Source organism: Carya illinoinensis, chromosome 6 (assembly GCF_018687715.1).
Source record: "Carya illinoinensis cultivar Pawnee chromosome 6, C.illinoinensisPawnee_v1, whole genome shotgun sequence".
Taxonomy (NCBI): domain Eukaryota; kingdom Viridiplantae; phylum Streptophyta; class Magnoliopsida; order Fagales; family Juglandaceae; genus Carya; species Carya illinoinensis.
In genome coordinates, this window is record NC_056757.1 from 24,032,204 (window position 1) to 24,057,508 (window position 25,305).

General features: G+C 37.7%; 1 protein-coding gene across 2 annotated transcripts; it reads left to right on the forward strand.

Moving 5' to 3' along the window:
• Positions 1-1,942: 1,942 nt before the first annotated feature.
• LOC122313301 (AP-1 complex subunit mu-2) lies at positions 1,943-23,746 on the forward strand. 2 transcript variants are annotated; one of them, XM_043128174.1, is made up of 11 exons: positions 1,943-2,437; positions 2,866-3,012; positions 3,186-3,248; positions 3,395-3,571; positions 3,683-3,786; positions 6,752-6,859; positions 7,011-7,107; positions 7,206-7,303; positions 7,469-7,610; positions 7,769-7,891; positions 11,053-11,438. In XM_043128174.1, exons 1-11 carry the CDS (start codon positions 2,312-2,314, stop codon positions 11,296-11,298), a joined length of 1,431 nt encoding a protein of 476 aa, XP_042984108.1. In that variant the 5' UTR covers positions 1,943-2,311; the 3' UTR covers positions 11,299-11,438. The 2 variants fall into 2 exon arrangements, with proteins under 2 accessions (XP_042984108.1, XP_042984109.1); XM_043128175.1 differs by lacking the exon at positions 11,053-11,438 and adding an exon at positions 23,323-23,746 and having other exon boundaries at positions 1,945-2,437.
• Positions 23,747-25,305: the final 1,559 nt, after the last annotated feature.

Genomic DNA, 25,305 nt, shown 5'->3' on the forward strand with positions numbered 1-25,305 from the left:
CTATTTCCTTTATAAATGCTTGATATATGTCTATCAAATGTTTGGACATACAACATGTACTTGACCAATACCCTTTCATATCACACATGTGACATTTATCATTATATTTATTTACATGCTTAGTCTGCAAGCCTTTATTTTCATTTTACTTTATCAATATGTAGTTCCATTTTTTGTGGTATGTAGCATTTCTCTTTGAAGAACTAAGTATGCTCATTTTGATTTCGATAGTTTTTTTTTATCACTTCCATATTCACAATTACAATTTTATTTATTAAGGTAAAATAAGATTTCATCGCTTCAAGAAAGGGAGTAGAACTGGTTAGACAAAACTGGTGATTTTTTTAAGTATTTTGTTCAGCTACTAGCAAACAAGATGTTAACTCAAAATACTTAATGAACTTTCCCTTTCGATATTGTTACTCCAGGAGAACATTTGAGGCATGAATATATTATATATTTCATTTCAAACATCTCCCTTTTAGTGACTTTTTCTCTACACAATTTTAATTGTGTAACTTCATATGAATCCAATCATAATGAGCTTTTGCGAGAATCACAGTCTTTTGGAACACATCTTTTCCTTAGACTATCCCATAGAATTAATGGATATTTAATTGTGAGATACTCTATCTTCAATTTTTCATACTGATAGTGGTGAAAGAAAGTCATTACTTTAGCGTGATTCTACATGGATGCTTCATTTCCTTAATAGTATTTTGAAAAATTATTCATCAAGATGAATCTTGACATCAATGATCTTTGATAAATAATTATTGGCAGAAATATCAAACACAACAAATTTGGTTTTTTAATATTTGACATGATTTATAACTAATATATTAAGTATTCAATGAGAAAAAATATTTAAAATCAAAATAATATATAGAATATAGAAATATGAGAAATGATATTTTTAATTATGGAATGCACAAGCGATGTGTAATTTTTTTGAAAAAAATCAGTAAATACGGGACTTACGTGATAAAAAATTAATTTTTTAATAATTAACCCTACTCTTTTGTAAAAGGATTGCGCAAAACTTGCACACTCTACGACTGTATCTAGCTTTACTTTAAAAAGATTCATCATATTGATATGAATCATATGATAACATCATACTCTATATAATATTACAACAATCATATATCAAGATTTTATAAAATAATTTATAACGCAATAAGCAAATCTCAATATTTATAGAAGAGAAACTTACCGTGGTTAGGAACTGTTACGTGAGTATCTTATGAAAAATCAAAGAATACAACGGCTGGTTAGAGTCTCGTGTTGATAACATGTTATGAAATTAAGAAGAAGTAGCAAGAGAATAGAAAGATTGCAATATAGATTTAACTCTTCAAGAGTTCAATATCATTTATTTTTAATTTTTTGTGTTGTACAAATAATACTCGAAACACATTTTTATAGGCATATAAGGATAAAAAAGATGTAAGAGTGATACATGAATTAATAAAGGGAAAACATTACTTTGCCTCCCAAAAGTGACCACTCCATTTAACCACTCGTCCAATTTTTTTTTACTTAATAATTAAAAAAGTGATTTTTAGTGTATTGGTATATTTTTTTTATTTTTGAAAAAAATATTTAAATATACTAAAAATTTATGAAAAGAAAAAAGAAAAAAATAGTTCAAAAGTGAACTAGTGGTCAAATGGAGAGTGCTACTCATATGGCAGAGTAGCACCGCTCTTAATACTTGATTGTCTAAGAGTATACTTAAGATTAATATTTAAAATAAGAGTAATGTTATATATAGTGATAGAATATACAAATATCATATAATTATTTTGAAAAAAATTTCATGTGAGCCTCATAACTATTTTTTTAAAAATAATTATGCCTCATTTACGATTATAATTATAATTTATCTTAAAATAAATTGTTAAGGCCTGTGATAAGATGAGATCAGCAGTTCTTACTAGACATTACTGCTGATTAACCTAACTTTAACGGTTAGACTTGCCGCTGCCGGGTCCTGAGAGTCTCTGATTTGAGTTTTCAGGTGCAATATCTGTACAAATGGATTTTAATTGATATTTTACAGATCGTTCAAAACCGCTCCACAGTAATGGTTCAACGTCAAAGAGCAACGGGCTGATGGCGAGTCGAGCTCATCATTTTTCCACTGCATTTAGATCCATCCGCCCGTCGCAATTAATCCGGCACCAGATCTCATCTATCTAATCCTTCTTATAAACGCTGATCAGATCAGATCGGATCGGATCGGATCCTATTGTCGGAACCCTACAAAATATATACGAGGGGAAAGAGGAAAAAAGAGTACGAAGGCATGGCTGGGGCAGTGTCTGCACTGTTCCTCTTGGACGTTAAAGGTCGCGTTCTCATTTGGCGCGACTACCGTGGCGACGTCACCGCTGTCCAGGCCGAGCGCTTCTTCACCAAGCTCATAGAGAAAGTGATTCCCTTCCTCTCTTCCTTTTTTTTAGCTTGCACTCTAGAATCTTCGTGGTTCGCCTTTGTTGATATGCGGGGATCTTTCTCTTCTAATTGATTTGGTTGCATGCTGAGAAAAGAGAATTATTGCAATTATTGTCTTTCCTGTTGTCTCTTCTTCAAGTACTTGGCACAAAGTGATAAAATTGTGAATTACTAGTTGAGACTGTTGAGTGGAGGTCCTGAATTCGGAGAGACTTTTCTTTAGTTTTGTTTCTATGCTACCAGGCATTGCTATTTTTTTTTTTTAATTGAAATATGACTTTCCTCAACCTGAAGTTAGCGATTGACCAAATCTAGCTGTTGGATCCGCTGTATATATGGGTTTTTTCATCTCTAGTCAATCATTATATGTACATGTGTTGCTAATCACCTCTTGGTATGATTCAGGGTGATCCAGAGACTCAGGATCCAGTTGTGTATGATGGTGGTGTATCCTACATGTTTGTTCAACACAACAATGTGTTCCTAATGGCAGCATCTAGGCAGAACTGCAATGCCACCAGCCTTCTTTTCTTTTTACACCGCATCATTGATGTAAGCGCCTATTGGTAATTATAGGTCCTTGCCCTAATCGTTTATAACTGATATATATATATATATATATATACGTATATACATATATACATATATAAATTGACACGGGTTTCTGCCTTTTAATGAGTTTCATCATTGAGATTGTTCATTCTGTTTGGTTTCTCCGTGGGCAGGTGTTTAAGCATTATTTTGAAGAGTTGGAAGAAGAATCACTTAGGGACAACTTTGTTGTAGTGGTAAGAGGATGTTTAATATTTCATTACATCTAATGCTTAAGTAGATTTGGTGTTGTTCATTCAAATAGTTTGGTTTTATGTTATGAAAATATGATTTAAAGAAAGATTAGATTTGGCATTATGCTGATACCTCTTGTTCTTGGCAGTACGAGTTACTTGATGAGATTATGGACTTTGGTTACCCTCAGTTTACAGAAGCAAAGATCCTTAGTGAATTCATCAAGACTGATGCTTACAGGATGGAAGTTACACAGAGGCCTCCCATGGCTGTAACAAATGCAGTTTCTTGGCGAAGTGAAGGGATACAATACAAGAAGAATGAAGTAGGTTTCTCTCTCTCTCTCTCTAACACACACACAAACACCAGATTTGCTTGGATTTGTTTATTGATGGTGTAATTTTCTGGATGATATTCCTATCTTTTTGTTTGCCAGGTTTTCTTGGATGTGGTGGAGAGTGTTAATATTCTTGTCAACAGCAATGGACAAATAATTAGGTCTGATGTTGTTGGGGCATTGAAGATGAGAACTTATCTGAGGTGCGCCATTTGAGTTTTAGTGTCATCAAGACTCAGTAGCTGCTAATTTATTCAAATTAATGTGTTTTAATTGTTTAATTCATATTTAGTTTCATCAAGAGATTGTGACTGCTAGTTTGATTCAATTTCAATCAAAACATTTTCTGTGTTTGAGGATTGACATGTTTGCAATGGAACTGCTATATTGGAATGACAGTTTAGCGTATGTTATTGCAAGAATGCAACTCTATTTCCATTGAAAAATTTGTCTTGAAGGCCAATAGTATGAGAACTAGTAAGTGTTGCTATTATTCAGTTTGGCATTAGAATTGCAATTTATGTACGTTGTTGTAAAACACACCAAAATCTTGGATTAATAGCCAACCAAATGGTGGTTTTTGCTGTGCTATAGTAGTGATTAGGCATCCGATTTTACCTATTAAAAGAAAAAAGGAAAAAGATCAGACATCCTTTCATGGATTGTACATATTGATCTCTCCGTTTGTCCTATTTTGTGTGACTTACATTTTATTGATTAAGGCTTCACCTACCTTGTTGTTAGTTTAACATTCAAGGAAAGCCTATTAGTTTCATTTGTATATTGGGAAAAAGTGAAAAGTTATATTTCCAATTATTTGAAGCCAGTTTTGGTGACAGATTTTGGCATACTTCAGCACAAACACCGCTTAGATCCTAGGCACAAAGTGTAAGCACACACCCGCCTGAAGTAAAGTGAACATTTTTGAAAGTAATTTGCAATATAAATATTCCTTAAATATAATGAAAACATGTAAAAAACCAAGATAGTAATATTTAACCTATTAACTCAATTTGTTAAATTATTTTGCAACATGACATCAAGTGATCAACTAATTCTAGAGACTTGTAACATACGATTTCATATAATTCTGATGGGACAAAGATTATCCTTCCGGCATGATGTATGGTGCAGAGATTGAGCCCTGAAGGAATTTTACCCGACCTGTTTAAAATCTCTTGCGCTGAGAGGTGTCTGCTGTGGATTTTCACCAAGTTAATAATATCTCCACAGTGAGTATCACTTTTACTCAACTAGTGCAGTGTTAGGAAGTGGAAGTAGTTCATTTACTTCTCAACCTTCTATATTCATTTAGGTTGAGGGGAGATCATGAGGAAAAAATGGGGCTGATTTATTCTCGAAGAATGAGGTTTAAAGTATGTTGATACTATCAAGTTCTACACCCTACAATGGGGACCTCCTTTCCCTAGACATGTATATGGTGGAATAAGTCTCTCTCAAGATTGGCATTCTTTGTTTGAATGACTAGACATGGGAAGGTCTTAACAATAGATAATTTAGGAAAGGGGCGCGTAATGGTGGTGATGAATTGGTGCTGTATGTTTGAGAAGATTGGGTAATCTATCGACCACTTTTTGCTCCATTGTGAAGTGGCTAGGGCTTTTTGGGTATTCTAATTTACAACTCTTACGGATTGATCGGGTGATTCCAAAAAGGGTGGTGGAGTTATTGGCCTCATGAGGGAGCTAAATTGGGAAGTAAATTGAATGTAGAGGAATGGTGGGCAACTCATTTCTATTTAATGGGGAGTATATGGTTGAAAAGAAATGCTTGAAATTTTAAAGATCGTGAGAGAACGTCGATAGAGATGAAAACCTCTATGCTCAAAGCACTCTATGATTGGACAACCACCCATAATGTCACTTGCTTCTCATCCTTTGTAGACTTTCTCAAGTCTTGTTTTCATGCCTCACCTTAACTAGGTGTGCTTCTTGGTATACTACCTATGTAAATGATGGCGCCTCTAGTGCTCTTTTAATTATAGTTTGATACCTTTACTTAAGTAATACAATGCAATCCTAAAGTGCTTTTTATCAAAATCAGGTACTAAATTTATTTGCTCCTTTTCCATTTTTTTTCTTTAACAAAAATACCATTTCACTTCTTCCTTCACCCGTTCAGGAAACTTTCTACAATTGCTAATAGCTTGAAAATCTCTAGCCAGGTTTTGCTTCTGTCTGTCTCCCCTCCTTTTGCGTCTTTACCACAAAATTGCAATTCAAATAATTTTATATTTTTTATATCAGCAAGATAGACATACTTCCATGCAATCTTTTTTTTTTTTTTTTTTTTCCTAGAATCTTCAAAGGCCATCACTTCCATGTGATATGTTCAATTACTAAACAGTTATTGATTATATATATGCATTTATGCTACAGTTTCAAATGTTCAGAAACCAAATTCTTTTCTAATCTGATTATTTATACAGCATCCAATAGAGAAAGAGCAAAAGAAAATTTAGGGATAGGTTTGGAGGAAGGTAACAAAATATTACTGTCACATAACATAAGGGCCGGATGTACGGTAAACTCGGACTCAGATAGGATAGGATTGTGTGCGTCCTTTGGGGAGTAAGAACATCCCAGGAGTCCAATGGACTGCTCAACTTTTGGTGGGGTGCTCTATGGGTGGTCCAGAGAGGGGAAATTGAAAATTCCTTGTCTCTTCATTACTCTCTTCTTGTACCACAAATAAATGTTCCAAACAAATAGTAATAGTTAAAATTGATACTCTTTGTATATATATATATAAATAATTAATTACAAAGCCCTCTTTTTGTACTTTTGCAAGTGTGCTTTTGGTAAGTGAAGTGCTTTGGTCTTGAAGTTTTGTGCTTATGTTCGCTTTTACCAACAGTGTTTGAACCCCTGTTTTGAATGTGTTTGCTTGGGCTCCACTTGTCGACTTGATGCTTCAGCCCTTTACGGTTCCTGTGGGCTCTACTTTGGAAGTTCATGGTTATTAAGCTATAATGTTGACTGGTGACTCCAAGTTCTAGAGACGTGCATGAACTTGCATCTAATAATTCAATGTAATAATGCTTGCGGTAATATATTTTCTTATTGTCAAAGCTTGCTATTAATCTCTATGTTCTGGTCAGCTGCTATAGCTGGATGCTAGAAATATTTACCTGTATGTCTGTTGCAGTGGCATGCCAGAGTGTAAGCTTGGCCTTAATGATCGAGTTTTATTGGAGGCACAAGGTCGGTCAACCAAGGGAAAGGCCATTGATTTGGAAGACATCAAATTTCATCAGTACGTGTCTTAACTCTTTGGTCTACTTGAATTCTAGGGTTGATATTCAATTGTTTGTAAGTATTTAGTGCACTGCTGGTATTTTATGAGCTGGGATTTGATATTGCTATTTTGCTACAAATATTTAAGTAATAGCCAAATTTTGGTTTAGGTGTGTGCGATTGGCCCGATTTGAAAATGATAGGACAATATCCTTCATACCACCTGACGGATCTTTTGATCTCATGACATATAGACTCACTACTCAGGTACTTCGTGTTTTACGAATGCTTTTTCCCCTTTCCTGGCTTTGGGTTGCTTGTTCCATGTCATTTCCTGAGTTAAATTATAATAATTCTATTATCAGGTCAAGCCTTTGATTTGGGTGGAAGCTCAAGTTGAAAGGCATTCAAAAAGTCGTATTGAGATAATGGTAAAAGCTCGGAGCCAGTTCAAGGAGCGCAGGTATTAAACTTTTTCTTTTTCATTTGAAAAGAGAGGGGGGGAGAAGAGAGAGAGGGGGGGGGGGGGGGGTGTAGCTGTTGGATTGTGTCCCTAGTTTGGTCGATTGCCCTGGCTTTTGTGCATCCTATTTTTTTCTTCAGTATTGACGAAAACTAAATTGTACAGCACTGCCACAAATGTTGAGATTGAGTTGCCTGTGCCAGCAGATGCTACAAATCCAAGTGTTCGTACATCAATGGGGTCTGCATCATATGCCCCTGAAAAAGATGCAATGGTCTGGAAAATAAGATCTTTCCCAGGTGGTAAGGTATGTGTTAGCTGTAAAATAAAATTTCTCTCCTTTTTAGTGTTGACATTGTGTCATTGATGCTTATCATCAATAGTCATGATCTCAGGAGATTGCTCTGTTCATGTTCCTTACAATTTAGCCATTCTTTATGCTATTCTCAAGTTTAATTTGTTTAGGAGTATATGTTAAGAGCGGAGTTTCGACTTCCAAGTATTACAGCAGAAGAAGCAACTCCTGAGAGAAAAGCTCCTATACGTGTGAAGTTTGAGATACCATATTTTACTGTCTCTGGAATACAGGTATGCCTTTATACATACATAATGCATAATATATTGCATGTTATGCCATAAAGCAACTCCCCTACCTTTTCTTTTTTTCCAAGATTGAGATGCCTTGTAGTTTTTCATGTCAATGGAATGATTAAAAGCAATCACGGTGCTAATACTTGCCTCTTAGTGGGTACCGGGGGATGGTTGTGACTATTGTTCTTTCAATTGTATTACAATATTATTTGGTAAGACACCGCTTTGTTTTTTCTTTTTTTCTTAACCTGTATCTTTCAGCATCTGTCACATACAGCAAGTGTTATAGAATATAGATTCATGGCACTGATATAGTAGTCAAGAACTTTATTGGACATTTAACAAATTTTTTTTTAATAAAAAAGGTGTTGCCAACTTACCTGAATACAGTGTAAATGAGAGAAACACTTGATGCTGAAGGGAAAAAATCTAGAAAATCCTAAAAATGTAGAAATAGAAAAAACAGTACTATTGTGGTCCACTATCCAATAGTAAAGCATGTTGAAAAAGAATGACTAGTGTCTAATACTGACTTTTTACAACCTTCAGAACTCAGCTTATTTCTCTCTCTCTCTCTCTCTCCAAATACACGGTAAGCAAGTCATGATCATTTTCAAACAAACAGTGCAAATTGTTGACTACCAAACTGCCATTTCCAATAGCCTATTAAAAAAAAACTTCCCTGTCCAATATGTTAGAAGATCCAGCACTCAAGAGGACATGACTCGGTCTATCCCAAAAAGGCCAAATATCATATCTCATAATGTACTAGTTAACTCATAGTAAAGTAGAAGATGATTCATTGTTCTCCTACTTCTCTTGCACATGTAACACCAATCAACCGCTACAACTTGCCACTTCAGGGCAAGGTAAGAATCTATCTTAAGGCAGCTGTATACAAAAAAAGAAAAAACTTCACTCTGGAGGGAGCTTTGTCATGCCAAAGTATCCTCCAATGGAAAGTGTTAGAGGGTATGGTTGTAACTAATGTATATAAGGGTGTTAGTGTCATTTGTGTACTGTATATATAAGCTTAAAGATCAATAAAATATCAGTGTGTAATTTCTCTCAATATCGACTACATGGTATCAGAGCACTCTGCGTAGTCGGTTGGTAGTGTTGTGTGACAAATTTTTACTTTTTTCAACGCGTTTCGTGATTAGTGGTTGTTAGTGGTGGCTGGTGGTTAGTGGCGCTGTGTGGAATCACCGTAGCCGTCTGTGGTGGTCTGTGGTGTTTTCCGGTGGTGTTGTCTTCGGCGTTGGCGGCAGGGAGTGGAATAAGCCCATTTTCAACGTGTTTCCGGTGATTTCAAGCGTTAAAGTCATCGGAATACACTTCACCGGCGTTTTCTGTGCATTCCGGTGTATTTTCCGTCGTCATCGGCTGCCGGAGCAACCGTATATCGCCGGCAAGGAGCTCGGCTTGGGGTGTTTGGCTGCGGGTCTCAACAAAACCCAGTTCTAGACTGGGTATGCCTCAAACCTGCAATAGGAACTTATTCCTATTCGGAATAAGCCCTGTTTGGTAATGGATATAAGGTAAGCTTATTCTTGGTTAGGGATAGCATCATCCTTTTTTGGTCAGCAGTGAACCCGGTACAAGCCGAAACCCGAAATATCCCGAAACAGTCCGATTCAGACCCGAAACATGCCGGTTCAGGCCCGAAACAGGCCGGTTCAGACCCGATATTTGCTTATTTAGACCGGTTCAGATTAGTTTCACACGATACAGGCCCGAAATTTGGGTTTTTAATCTGGATTTGTACTTTTCCAGCTTGCTTTTTCCAATTTCTCATCCATATTTCATGTTTTTATGTGAAATCTTTTCTTCTAAAGTGAATTGTTGTGATATTTTTGTTTTCCATGGATACTAAATTTGAGTCAATGTCTCTTGCACCAAATGTTAGTATGCCTATGACTTCGGTGAAGTTAAATGGAAAAAATTATATGTTGTGGTCAAGATCTGTTGAAATGTTTTTGAAAGGCAAAGGTCTTCGTCATACTCATTTGGTTGATCCAGTTCCTGATTCGACTAGTTCTACCTTTGCCCAATGGGAGCAAGAAGATGCTCAAATATTGTCTTTGATGTTGACCAGTATTGAGCCTAATATTTGTACAAGGTTAATACATTTTGATACCCCTCAAGAGGTGTGGAGGCATCTCAAACAGATGTATTCGGATGTTGGAAACATAACTCGTATTTATGAGTTGTGTAAACAATTTTTCGCATTGGAACAAAGTGTTTTGAGCCTGGAAGAATATTACTCTCAAGTGATGAGCATATGTGAAGAGCTAAAAATGTATCAACCTATCACTTCTGATGTTTCAAGTATGCTGAAACAACGGGAAGATTTTAATGTTGTTCGCTTCCTTGTTGGTTTAAAACCTGAGTATGAGTCAGTGCGTTCTCAAATCTTGGCAAGTCCACAGCTTCCCTCATTTCCTGATGTATTCTCCCGACTTCAGCGAGCTACATTGTCTTCTAATCAGAGTAATGAGAGATCTGCTTTAGTTGCCTCCTATGTTGCTCCTGCTGGGCGTGGAGGTTGAAGTGGTAGAAGTGCACGTGGAGGTGCACGTGGGGGACGTGATAATCGTACTCAAGGTCGTGAATCTCGTAAGTGCACCCATTGTGGTCGCACTAACCACTTAGTGGATTATTGTTGGGATCTGCATGGTAGACCATTTGGATCCGCTAATCAAGCCACTTTCCAAGATGATCTACCATCAACGAGTTCCAACCTAACTCCATAGATGATTAGCATATCCAAGGATGAGTATGATCAGCTTTTGGGTCGCACACAGACGGCTTCATGTTCCATAGCTACTCGTGCCCATTCAGGTACAACGTCCGCATGTCTTGTCTCATCTCCTCAACATCCATGGATCATCGATTCAGGAGCCAATGAACACTTGACCGGTTTGTCTTATTCCTTGTCTAAGTTAGAAAATATGAAATCTCCAAAGAGTGTCACTCTTGCTAATGGTTCTCTTGCTAAAGTTACAGGCATTGGATCCACTAATCTCACCGATTCTATATCCTTGTCATCTGTTTTATACGCTCCCAGCTTTCCCTTTAGTTTACTATCCATTAGTAAAATTACTCAAACTCTTCAATGTTCCATGACCTTTTATCCATCTGTATGTATCTTTCAGGATCTCAAGACGGGGAAGAAGATTGGTACGGGTCATGAAACTGGTGGTCTATATTACCTTGATGTCGAAGAGTCACCTACTCGAGCTCTCACAGCCTCATCATCTGCTTTTGAATGGCATTGTCGCCTTGGACACCCATCCCTTTCTCTTTTGAAACGCCAAGTTAGGAATCTTGGAAATGTGTCTCCCTTTTCTTGTGAAGCATGTCAGCTTAGCAAACACCATCGTGTGTCTTTTGTACCTTGACTTGATAATCGAGCTTCTATTTCTTTTGAATTGGTTCACTCTGATATATGGGGACCAATTAACATTGTATCAAACAAGTTTCAGTATTTTGTTACATTTGTTGATGACTACTCTCGAATGACATGGTTGTTTTTTATGAAGGCACAATCTGAACTTTTTTCCATATTCAAAGTCTTCCGGAAAGAAATTAAAACTCAATTTAGACAAAAAGTTCAAATCTTGGCGTTCTGACAATGCTAAAGAGTATCAATCTAATTCCTTTACTACTTACTTAAGTAATAAAGGAATTGTCCATCAAACTTCATGTTCTTATACACCCCAACAAAATGGGGTGGCTGAACGCAAAAATCGCCATTTGTTAGATGTAACCCTAACACTTTTGGAGTGATGGTGTTCTTACTGCATGTCACCTTATTAACCGTATGTCCTCATCAGTCCTCAATGGTTCCTCTCCATTCTCCATCTTGTACCCTTCTTCTTTACCTTTTTCTATCCCTCCAAAAATTTTTGGGTGTGTTTGCTATGTTCATAATCTTGGCCCAGGCTTTGATTAGCTTGATCCACGTGCTACTAAGTGTTTGTTTATTGGTTATTCTCTGACTCAAAAAGGATATCGTTGCTATAGTCCTGCTCTTAGACGTTACTTCACTAGTGCTGATGTCACCTTCTTTGAGTCCACACCCTATTTCTCGGAAACATCTTCGGTTGGTGAGTGTGATCCTCTACCATTACCTACCCTTACTCTTTCTCCTGCTCACTCACCCAATTCTTCCCAACCCTCCTCAGTGACTTCCGTTGTTCCTTTACAGGTGTACTCGCGACGCTTGCGGCCCCCAGCTCTCATGTCTCCACCAACCTTGTCTCCATCTTCAGATCTTGAGTTATCTACTGCTTCAGACTCTTGACCTATTGCTCTCCGAAAAGGTACTCACTCTTGTGTTACTCAACATCCAATTAGCCAGTATGTCTCTTTTCATGCCTTATCTCCATCCTTCTCATGTTTTTCTTCTCAACTCTCAAAACTTTCTGTTCCTAAGACTGTTCAGGATGCTTTATTTGATTTGGAATGGAGGACTGCTATGGAAAATGAAATGGATGCTCTTCATCATAATGGGACATGGGATCTTGTCCCTTTACCACCTGGTAAACACCCGGTTGGTTGTAGATGGGTGTATACCATCAAATTTCACCCTGATGGTTCTGTGGAACGCTTGAAAGCTCGCTTGGTTGCTAAGGGTTACACTCAAACTTATGGCATTGATTATGATGAGACTTTCTCCCCAGTTGCCAAAATTTCTTCTGTTCGAATATTGATCTCTCTTGCTGCTAATCTGGATTGGCCTTTATTTCAGTTGGATGTTAAAAACGCATTCTTACATGGCGACTTAAATGAGGAAGTGTATATGGAGCAACCACCTGGGTTTGTTGCTCAGGGGGAGTATCGAGGTACTGTGTGCAAGTTAAAGAAGGCATTATATGGTTTGAAACAATCTCCTCGAGCATGGTTTGGAAGGTTCTCGGAAGCTGTATTGGCATTTGGTCTTCATAGATGCCAAACAGATCATTCGGTATTTCACCTACATAGTGATGCATGTCATATCTTGTTAGTTGTATATGTGGATGACATTGTCATTACTGGAAGTGACTTGGTTGGAATTGCCAGGCTAAAACAATTCCTACATGATCAGTTTCAGACAAAAGACTTGGGCAAACTTAGATACTTCCTTGGAATTGAAGTTGGTACATTGAAGAAAGGTATTAACCTATCTCAAAGAAAATATGTACTTGATCTTCTGGAAGAAATTGACATGTTGGGTGCACGGCCCATTGACACACCTATGGATCCAAATCGTAAACTCTTGAAAGATGAAGGGGAGTTGTTTGGAGGTCTAGGTCGGTATCAAAGACTAGTTGGTAAATTGAATTATCTTACTATTACTAGACCTGATATCTCTTATGCAGTGAGTGTAGTGAGTCAATTTCTACAAATGCCCAGGGTCTCACATTGGGATGCTATAATTCATATTCTTCGTTACCTTAAACGGGCTCCTGGTAGTGGATTGTTGTATAGATCAAATGGACATTTTAGAATTGAAGCTTTTTCAAATGCTGATTGGGCTGGATCTCCTTCAGATAGAAGATCAACTACTGGATATTGTACCTTTGTGGGTGGTAACTTGGTTACATGGAAGAGTAAGAAGCAAACAGTAGTAGCTCGGTCTAGTGCAGAAGCTGAATACAGAGCAATGGCTCACACAACTAGTGAGCTGACATGGTTGCAACACTTTCTTCAAGAGATTGGGTTTCCAGCTCCTGTCCCTCTTCAATTACTTTGTGATAACCAAGCTGCAATGCATATTGCATCTAATCCTGTTTTCCATGAGAGGACTAAACACATTGAGATTGATTGTCATTTCATTCGGGATAAAATACTAAGTGGTGACATTTCTACACCATTTGTGAAATCTGCTGATCAACTTGCAGATATATTTACCAAACCATTGTGTTGTAAACGGTTAAAGCTTATTTGTTCCAAGCTAGGTTTATATGATATATATGCACCAGCTTGAGGGGGAGTGTTAGAGGGTATGGTTGTAACTAATGTATATAAGGGTGTTAGTGTCATTTGTGTACTGTATATATAAGCTTAAAGATCAATAAAATATCAGTGTGTAATTTCTCTCAATATCGATTACAGAAAGGATAGCTATCATGAGCACATAACTCATTTTAAAATGACAACTGCAATACTCTTTAATTAGATGGACCTCAATTCAATATATCTTCACCATCCTATCCTACCCTTCTTGAATAGAAGCAGGCAAAGATTGATGCAAAGGGATTCACCTCCCAATCATTAGTCTCTCAGACAAACTAATAAACATTTATGAGAATCGTGCAAGAGCTGACAATGATTTGCCCCATAAGCATTGTCAAAACATGCAATGCTGAACAGCTTGGGGAAGGTACCTTTCAAGGATTGATATTGACACGAGATATCATGCCAAAAGTAGGCCCGTTGCCCACTACAAATTTAGTAAAGTGAAAAAAACTCTTAAACGTTTGTTTAAAGATGAATCTCGAACGGCTCATAAACCTCTTAAGAACACCAGCCTTCACTCAAGCTCCCATACTTTGTGTCCACTGGCTCCTTCCAAAGGCTCTCTTGAAAGGGCATAACACCATAGCCACCTCCCTGAGAGTGCTCGGTTAAAAAAAATCAAATTTCTCACTCCTAAATCACTCTATGCTGCCATCAAACACACCTTAGTGAACAGATCTATGATATGATGATTGATAGCTACTTCAGTGAAGACTACTCTACTTCTCAAGAATAAGACTCTCCCCCACACGTCATAAAAAGCTCACTGTAACTTCTATATGCAATCGGCATCACCCACGGGAAGCTGAGAAAAAAGACATATATGTAGACAAATTAGATAGCATGCACTTATTGAAAGTAATTCTACCACCCTTAGATGAATAAAATCGCTTTCAACCATTCAAGCATCACTCCATCTCCTTAATAATATCATGCCAGATAGATTTGGCTTCAAAGGGACTGAAGGAAAGACTAAACTTTTTTATTGGTAAGGCTGAAATTTTCCAATCAAGGATATCCGCCAAACCAGCCATGTTATCTACATTACCAATCTGAGCAATTTTTATTTTGGTAAATTAACCTTCAAACCAGAGTTTGCTTCAAAGCATAAGAATACAAATTGAAGAAATTAAGGTGATCTGAGTTCGCCTCACAAAATATTAACTAGTCAGCTTCAAACAAGAAGTGAGAAATATGGAGCCTCATTCCATTTATGGCACCTATAAGAAAGCCTGATATAAAGATCCCCATGTACTGTAGCAGACCTCAACTTGCTCAAGTCCTTGTTACAAATGGCTAAAGGCACAACAGTTCCCTTGTCTTAATCCCTGGGTGCTACTGAAAAATCCCATGGGAGTACCATTCACCAATATCAAACAAACTACTGAAGAAGGGGGAATCCAACTGCACCTTTTTCTCTCCAAAGCTGCACTATCTCAACAAAAATAGGAATCTTCAATTCATATGATCGTAAGGCTTCTTTATGTCTAGTTTACAAAGCAGTCCTTGATCTTTCAAGCTCAATTTACATGAAGGCCTTCATTAGTAAAGAGAACCAAATCAATGATTTTTCTTCCCTAAACAATGGCATTTGGGAGTTGGAAATGATCTTTGAGAACACTAATTTTAGTCTGTTTGCAAGAATGTTGGCAATAGTTTTATATGCACCACTTATAGGGACATTGGACATGCGATTGATAATTGAAAATTTATGATCAATTACTATTCTGCATTTATTTATGTTATTATTAGACTTTGGATTGCATTTTGTTTTGAGCTTTATGTTGAATTGGTAGGCCATTAGCCAAAGTATGATTTGGGTAAGGGTTTTGTTATGGTCTTATTAGGTGAAACATAGAGGCAGTTTGCTATCTTCTCCCTTATGGTTCTCTCTCTCTCTTTCTTCCTACTTTCTTCTCACTTTTTTATTGTCTTACACCAAACATCCAAGAGATCAATAAGGCAAATGTTCTTGATGTCACCTGCCCTTGGCTTCTTTTTTTTTTTTTTTTGAATAAGTAAAATGAATGTATAGGCGAAGCCCATGTATATAGGAAGTATACAAAAGAAAACACCTAAATACATTCTAGGAAACAGAACTGACATCAGAAAATCATGAACGGAAGTTCTGTTAATGACTAAGCAGAAAACCAAAACAGCAAAGAGTGCATAAAAAATATTCCAGAGTTTCTCCAAAGAATGCTCCTTGTCATTAAAACACCGCTCATTTCTTTCCATCTAAATGCACCACATAAGACTCAAAGGAACCATCTTCCAAGCCGTGTCCACTTGAGAATAACCATGAAGCCCTTTCCAACACGCAAGAAGATCAAACACTCTCAAAGGCATCACCCAAGCCAAGTGAATTCTACAAAAAATGCCATCCCACAAAGCCCTTGCCACCTCACAATGCAAGTGTAGATGATTCACAGTTACCCCATTTTTTTACACATGAAACACCAATCCATAACTATAATACCTCACTTCCTCAAATTATCTAGTTTCAAAATTTTCCCAAGAGAGGCAGTCCAAATGAAAATAAGCCACTTTGGAAGGCATGTGAGACGTTCAAATACACTTCCAAGGAAAAGGAGGACTATTATGAAAAGTCAACATCTTATAGTACGAATGAATTAGCCCATTGAATCGAGCCGTTAGAATGACAAAGCAAATCAGCAAACTGATCTGAAGCCAATCAAAAGATAGCCGGAAGCACACTATTGAAGGTGCGATCACTACACCAAATGTTAGGAATGGATCCTAGATCCCTCTCCAACATCATAACTAACATGACTAACAAAACTCTCCCACCCCTTTCTAATGAACTTCCAAAGTCTCACACCATAAACTCCCCGAACTTTATTAGAATGCCAAACCCCCCCAGCACCTCCCTCCAAAGGGACTCTCCTTCCAATTGATATCTCCATAGCCACTTCCCCAATAAAGCCTTGTTAGAGATCCTCAAATTACCCCCCAATCCTCCAACCAAAATAGGAGAACAAACTTTATTCCATCTAACAAGTGGAATTTAGTTTCCTCTCCCATACTACCCCATAAAAAAGCACGAAATAACTTCTCACTTCAGTTGGCCACCCCTACAAGCAATGGAAACAATGATCGAAAATAAGTGGGGACATTAGAAAGGGTACTGTTAACAAGAGTAAGTCTACCCCCTTTAGATAAAGATAATTGCTTCCAACCAACCAACATTTTCTCAGCTTTCTTTACAACCCCATCCCAAATAGCACAAGCCTTGAAAGGCGCCCCAAATGGAAGACCCAAATATTTCAGAGGTAAAAAGAAATTTTGCAGCCCAAAAAACTTGTCAATCCATTGATGTTTTGCACAAACCCCACCGAAACCAACTCTGATTTTCCGAGGTTCGCCTTGAGGCCCGAAACAGCTTCAAAACACAATAACATAGTGCTTAAGGCTTGAATCTCGCCGCAATCCACATCACAAAAAATGAGGGCATCATCTGTAAAAAGAAGATGCGAAACGAAAGAGTGGTAGAACTATTAATGGCATTAACAACCAAGAAACCTACCTCCCCACAACAACCACCTCCACCATCCGACCCAACGTCTCCATGATAATGACAAAAAGGAAGGGGGATAAAGGGTCCCCTCTCTCAAACCATGTGAGCTATGGAAAAAACCAGCAAGGCTACCATTAACCAACATCAAGAATCGGGTAGTAGAAATACAATGCCTAATCCACGAACACCACCTTTCCCCAAAACCGCATCTCCCAAGCATGTAGAAAGGGAAGTCCCAATTCATATGATCAAATGCCTTTTCAAGCTTACAAAGAACACCAGGAACACCCTTCCTCAAATGACTGTCTAGGCATTCATTTGCAATAAGCATTGAATCAAGAATTTGTCGCTTCCGAACAAAGGCATTTTGGGGCTTAGAGATAATTTGCTCCATCACCTTGCTCGTATGAATAGCAAGAACCTTTAATATTATCTTATAAACCCTGCTCACAAGACTAATAGGTAGAAAATCCTTTAGCTCTAAAGCCCCAGGTTTCTTGGGAATGAGAGCAATGAAAGTAGCATTAAGAGATTTTTCAAACTTCTTAAAGGGGAAAAAAAAAAAAAAAGCTCTTAAAAAACCTGTATCACATCTTCTTTCACAATCTCCCAACAAACTTGAAAAAATGCCATAGAAAAACTGGACAAAAGCTTTATCTTTGACCATCCCACTAACAATCTAAAAAACCTCATCTTCATCAAACGGTCTCTCCAACCAACTCGCATTAAGAGGATCAAGAGAATAAAAAACCAGCCCATCAATTTTAGGCCTCCAAGAACCTGATTCAGTGGGAAGGTCTTCATAATAAAGCACTATAAGATCCTGAATCTCAGGTGGAGATGAAATCACACGACCATTGGAGTGAAGCATCACAATAGCAGTTTCTTCAGTGCGAGTTGGCCATCCTATGAAAAAATCTAGTACATTTATCCCCTTCTTTCAGCCAAAGAGCCATTGATTTTTGCCGCAAAGAGATCTCCTCCAACAAAGTCTCAAACCCTCTCAAGTTCAGCCATCACAGATTTTTTTTTTTTCTTTTCTTTTCTTTTCTTTTTTTTCCTTTTTTTTTTTTTTTTTTTTTTTTTTTTTAATTTATCAAAAAGACCTCCTCAGAAGGAACCCCATACTCCTCCCTAGACTCCAAATCCTGCAAATCCTCCATAAGAGAATTTTTCTGACCATTAATATTCCCAAAAACTTTTGCATTCCACTTCTTTAAATCAAACTTCAATGCTCTAAGCTTACCAGCAAGAATGAAAGTGGGAGTACCCATGAACTAATAAGAAGACCACCAGCTCCTAACCTTGTCAACAAAACCATCAACTTCTAACCACACGTTTTTAAACTTAAAATACCTCCAACCCCCATTAATGCCACCGTTGTCCAGCAAAATAGGAAAATGGTCTGAACACACACGAGGCAATCTCTTTTGACATAGCTCTGGGTAATGTACTTCCCAAGAAGAAGAAACTAGAAATCGATCCAATCTTAACCAACTTTGACTATTGGACCAAGTGGATACACCCACCACAAGTGGAAGATTCAAGAGATCCAAATCAAAGATAAATTCAAACTCCTCCATTGCCGAAGAAAAACTAGAATCACCTAAACGTTCACTCAAGAGCTGAGTAATGTTGAAGTCCCCACACATACTCCACGGTACATCCCAAAGAGAATACAAACCCACCAATTCCTCCCACAAAAAACTCATTTCCCTTTGGATTTTGACCGTAATTACCCACGAAGGCCCACTCCCACTCATCATTCTCTACATTTTTAAATTAACAAGCTATAGGAAAGTTCCCTATACATACCCACCCGTGGGTAGCCCAAGTGGTAAGGCCAAACTTGTGTGCATGAGCCAGATGTCACAGGTTCGATTCCCCCTGAGATCAAATTGCAATTTAAGAGGGAGGTCATGGCGGTGGGTTGCTGTGCTAGTCTCCCCGGGGGTTTAGGTTCCATTGGTGAGTCCTAAGGGCTTTGTCCTAGGGTGGTTCCCCCGTCATTAAAAAAAAAAAAAAAAGGAAAAAGGAAAAGTTCCCTATACAATCCTCCATAGACTCCACTACCCTTGTGTCCCAGATTTATAGAACACCCCTAGAAGCTCCAATAGATGCCAAATCAGCCCAACCCGCAAAAGAATACCCCATAAACTATGAATTAAACATCTATCTACTAAACATAACTTTGTTTCTTGAAGGCAAACAATATCAACTTTCCTGCTACGGAATAAAGACTTGAATCGTTAAGCCCCCTAACATTCCAAGAGAGAATTTTAGGCTTCATGAGAAAAGGTGAGACCCCCTCCCTTTCAATCTGCCCCTTCCTCGCCGAGGAACATTCAGATTCAAAAGTAATGAGGAGAGCCTTGAAATGTTCTTCAAAACCATTACAAGATATCCCAACGCAATCCTGTATTTCTTCTACCTTTTTTAAGACCCAATTTGACACCACACATGAGGAAGTGTGACCAGGAGGAAGAGCACATAGAGGGATCGCATCAACCTTATCCCCATCGGAATATTCCCCTTCACACAGTACCATTTGCAAGTTTGAAGTATCAGAAACCTCCCCTGGAAGTTGTAGTTCGTCAGTATTAATCAACACTTGTGAAAGCCCTCTGTCCATCACTGATTGCAGAAGAACATCCATGGGGAACAAAGATTGAACAGACATCAGAATAGGATCCATAGAATGCAAACCCTTAGCATACAAGACCAAAGACAACGAAGAGTTAGTATCCTTTTCAATCACTGCCATCTGAAGCTCAAATCGTGGTAAAAATTCTCCTTCCTCACTTTCCAGTGGCATTTCAGGCGCTGGCGCTCCATCCAAGGGTTGCCTAACACCGGCGATGAAGTTTGTGTTGGCTCAGACGACGGCTAAACAATGATCGGCACCTTAGTGTATGGTGAAGGAACCGATCCCGATATTTCCGAAACGGCCCTGGTACATGATTTCACCCTCCAAACACAATGTAGGCTTTTCACCAAGCCTGGCCCAACTTTTTTCTTTTTTCCCTTATCTTCAGATAGCTTTGGGTCCATAGAACAGTCTAGCCCATCTACATTAGCCACCAACTATTTACCCAAGTTGCCAGATTCACTACCTACACAGCCCTTAGACAAGCCCAGGCCCATGTCAACCCAACGTAACTTAACGTTCACCTTTTCTCTCATGTCCAATATGACCCTTTGCATGGCCGGCCATCAATGAAGGACTGTCATTTACCCCTAATGAGCACCCCTTGGAAAACCAAACATCATTCTTGGGGAAGTTAAGTTCGGGCTGCACCACCAGGCTCCAGCCACCCCCACGTACCTCCCGCCTGCCTACCGAGCAACCATGAACCTCCAAAGACAACGATGATCTTGTCAGGACCTCCACAAAAGACCCCTTTGATCCCCAACAAAACGTGAGTGTGAGGAGGAGCTCTGTGAGATGCTCTATTGTTCTTCATACCCGAAATAGAGGACATGGAGACTGCATCTTTCAACTTTTCAGCAAACCGCCTCCAACCCTCACCCTTCAAACCTCTTGGGACAGCAATAAAACCACACCTCACCTCTCCTATATTCAGACAACATTAAAAAGCGGCCATATTTTTTATGACATTGCTGGGCTAACAGCACTTGATTCCCATTTCATCTAGACTTGTTGAACTCTGACAGACCAGCCAGCACACCGCAAGCACCCACCACTGTAACCAGCCAATCCACAGCAGATACATCCACAATGATAAACTAACCTTGTGACTTCTCTCCGTAATCCGCCACCACTGCTCATTCTCACATTGAAACTCAAAAATCTTGGAATCAATGAGAAACTTCCATCTTGAACCCATCACAAAAACAGACAAATAAAACCAGAATGCCCAACTAACGAGAAAAAATGAAAGGAGAATGGAACACGAGAAGGCACAAGAGGATAAGGTTAAGAAAAATTCCTGCGAGAAGCACCGGAAATGGGAAAACGACGGGAGGACATGAGAGAGAGAATGTTTAAAAAACAACAAATTCTATATTTTACAGTGCTCAAACAACTTTAACCACCTGCCCTTGGCTTCTATAAAATTAATGAATTGAATATTGATTCTCCTTTCAAAGTTGCTTTTTGAGCGAAACTAATGAAAAATATTTATAACATCTTCTTTCACTACTTCCCAGCACACTTTGAGAAAAGCTATGGAGTAACTTGTAATAAACCAGCGAAAGTGTTAAGCCGCATCTGCGCTATTACCCCCAAAAGATTAATTAGTTTAAAGTTGCCCTAGAATCAGTTATAAAGTCCAGTCTTAGAAAGTAACCAATGTGAGACAAGTACCCATTACTACCTTTATAATTTACTTTATGTCGTTATTAATATTCTTAATGTGGAACTAGGGTGCCCCTCTTGAATCCTAACACGTTGGGGGCATTATCGTGCAGTGCTCTAGTATAATATGGTTGACCTTACAACAATCTGCTTTGATATATGTCTAACTTTGGAAAAGTGCTAGCCACGCCTGTGCTATGTAACACCAAAAGACTAGTCAATCAAAAACTTCCCCAGAATCCGTTATAAAGCCTGATTTCACCTAGTAAGTAGCCAATGTGGGACTTAGCATTCATGACTACCTTTATAACAAACTGCACTTGATGTGGGTTATTCATATTCCCAGTGTTTGACTGAGTGTTACATTAATCCGACCTTGGTGCCTTATCACCCATTCTAGGCTTTCACCTCCTCCCATATCCCATTATACTCAAAAGATTTTTCCAAACAAAGGGTGTCAACCCTCTGAAGAGAATCAAAAGAAAATTCATCCAACTTTGGCCTCCAATTGAATTGTGTAGTATACAAGCTCTTGTAAAAGTACAATGTGGTCACTAATCATGGAAGGGTCAATTGAAACTATGGTATTGATAAATAAGGAATTAATGGAATTGTTCCTTTATTTGAATTAGCCACCCTATGAAAGAATTTAGTATATTTCTCCAACAAAGCCCTTGATTTTTGTCTCAAGTATATCTCTTCCATAAGGGTTTCCCTTTCCAAATCACAAATGAACATTTCCTTCCTTAATTTCTCTTCGTCACACAAAGTCTTGGCCTTCAAGTTTTCCAGATGAAATTGATTCTTTATTCTAACATTACAAAACAAGTCCTTGTTTCATAAAGGTGGATTAGCTTTCAAAGTTTTAAGAACAAGGGCCAAAATAAAGCTTGGAGAACCTTGAAAAGCGTTAATAAGTCCCCCATTGTCTTGCCATTTCCGAAAGTCCTTCTGATTTTAGCTACATATTTTTTAACTTGAACTATCTCTTATCACCCCCAAAAATCTCCAGAGTCGATAATAGTAGGAAAATGAACTGAGGAAAGTCAGTAAAGTGTACTTCCCTGAAGAGATAAGAAATCTATTTATTTTGGACGAATCAGGGGTGTCTTGGCTATTTGACCATGTAAATCTCCTTCCACTGGTGGAAAAGCAATAAGAATCAGTTCAAAAATAAAATCTAGAAAGCTAAAATATGGATGGACACAACTGGAAAGGAAAAGAAATAGTTGGTTAAAAGATCTACACATGGAATGGAATATAGACTAAAAGGAGATGAAGTTTTTTGTTTTTTTGGATAAGTAATAAGAAAAAGGGAGATGCGGTTTTTTGAAGTCCATTCTCTGCGAAAACAAACTATTCTGGTATTCTTGCTTCATTTCTTTTTTGAGTAGCGTCCGAAATTGAAGCTATATACGTAGTAAGGCTTAATATGCCCTAGACCACCAACGAGATGAATTTTGGTGAGTTTCACTACATATTAAAACGGTGCTGTTAAATTTGTAGGAATCTTGACAGATCAAAACATGATGAAATTATAATCTATGAATATCCTGTGTTTTGTAGGTTCGTTACCTGAAGATTATTGAGAAAAGTGGATACCAAGCTCTTCCCTGGGTGAGGTACATAACGATGGCTGGTGAATATGAACTTAGGCTTATATAAATCTGCTTCACATCACATGTTGGGGGGTTACCATCCACCATGTATATTTCATCAACGATTTAGTACACAAAGCAGATAAATCAAGAAGTTTTGAAAGTTCACCGCCCTGAATTTATGGTGGTTAAGATTTCTTCCCCGTGGCATTGTTTTTGGTCTGTTCATTGTTAAGAATTGTAACAGGATTGTTAGTTGACGCATATCCAGGAAGTATATTTTTGTTATCTTCCTTTTTTCTTTTTCTTTTTCTTTTTTTTGGAATAAAAGAGCGTATATTGTAACTTCAGTATTGTTTGATCTTTTATTCAAATTTTATTGCTGGAGGCAATTCTTATCTATTCTTTATGCTTATATGAATAGCCTCTTTTTTTTTTTTTTTTTTTTTTTTTTTTTTTTTTTTTTTTTTTTTCCTCCATGGTTGTTTCTTACGTTACCTGTAACCAATTTATTTTGCTTTTTTACCCGCAAGAGTTTCTGCTTGAAGAGGAAAATAGTTGGAATTTGGTTACCCTCCCTGTCTCAGAACAAATTTGAAAGGAGCGAAAAGAATGCTTGTCCTGAGATCTCATGGCAATTTGTGTCAGATTGCTTGGGTGGTCGGTCGATACTGCCTAACATTTATGGATGCTTAAATATCATATAGCATATGCATATGCATATAATCGTTAATAATAGTTTGATATTCATCTAGTAATGATGGACAATGCTTGACATGGGTCACTAAATAAAATTCCATACATACTAGAAATTTCCTAGTTTGAGAGTGGTATCCTCATGTAACAGATGGCTCACTGCTTCTTTGTTTTCACTGGCATGGCAGATTAGGGGTTAGACCATTAGATTAATGATTGGTATGATAGCCTGAGCAATCTCAAATATTATCAATAAGGTAGCATCCATATTCATTTAACAGATGAAGAAGTTGAATATAGACACGATGAAACTTTATACAATTTAGGATAACATTGTAATTCGAGGTCTTTATAAGAAATAGGTGCTCTAATTTTTGCCCATTAATACACATACAAAGTAATGAGTATGGCCAGCATGTTATATATAGAGAAATGATATTGCAGTTATAGAATGTACAAGCGTTGTGCATTCAATTCATTTAAAAAAAAAATAAGTAAATATATCATCTATATAAAAATATTAATTTTTTAATAATTGATATCACGTCTGTACAATTTATATCTTTATCTAGCATTATTCATTATATATATACACATACGCTCGTATATTAAAATATAAAGCTCAATTTCCATCAACAGTTTCGTTGATATCTGATAATGGCTCGAAGAAATCATCAAACTTCTCGTTCCTGCCCAGCAGGCTAACGCTAACATGCTTAGGATCAGAACCAAATTATCTTCCACCTCTCCCAATAATCTTAAATCCTCTTAAAAAAAAACTCTCACAGTCCTTTATACTCTCTTTGGCACCAAAAGAAAACAAGCAAATAATCAGAAATATGTATCTGAGTCTCAAGGTTCTTCAGAATTTGAAAAAAAAAAAATTGAATTTTCTTGCAATAGGTAAAGAGCAATGCTACATACAATCACTTTTACGTATTTCTTGCGCACTCCACTGATATAATTGGCTGGATTAATTTTTTTTAATATCCAATTAATTATATCACTGGAGTGTATAAAAAAATACATAAAAATAACTGCATGTAAAATTTTTGATAGGGAAAATATCATGGAATTGCAGCAGTACAACTGGGCACTAATTCAATGAACTCTCCAGTACTTTAAATCATTTTTGTCTTAACAATAAGCTGAGGTGGTGTATCCCGAATTCTCTCTCGGGTTTGGAGATCGCCTAGGGTTTTCAAATGGCTTCTGTCGTCGCCTCCATGGGGCGGACGGAGGGGGTGAGTGGGTC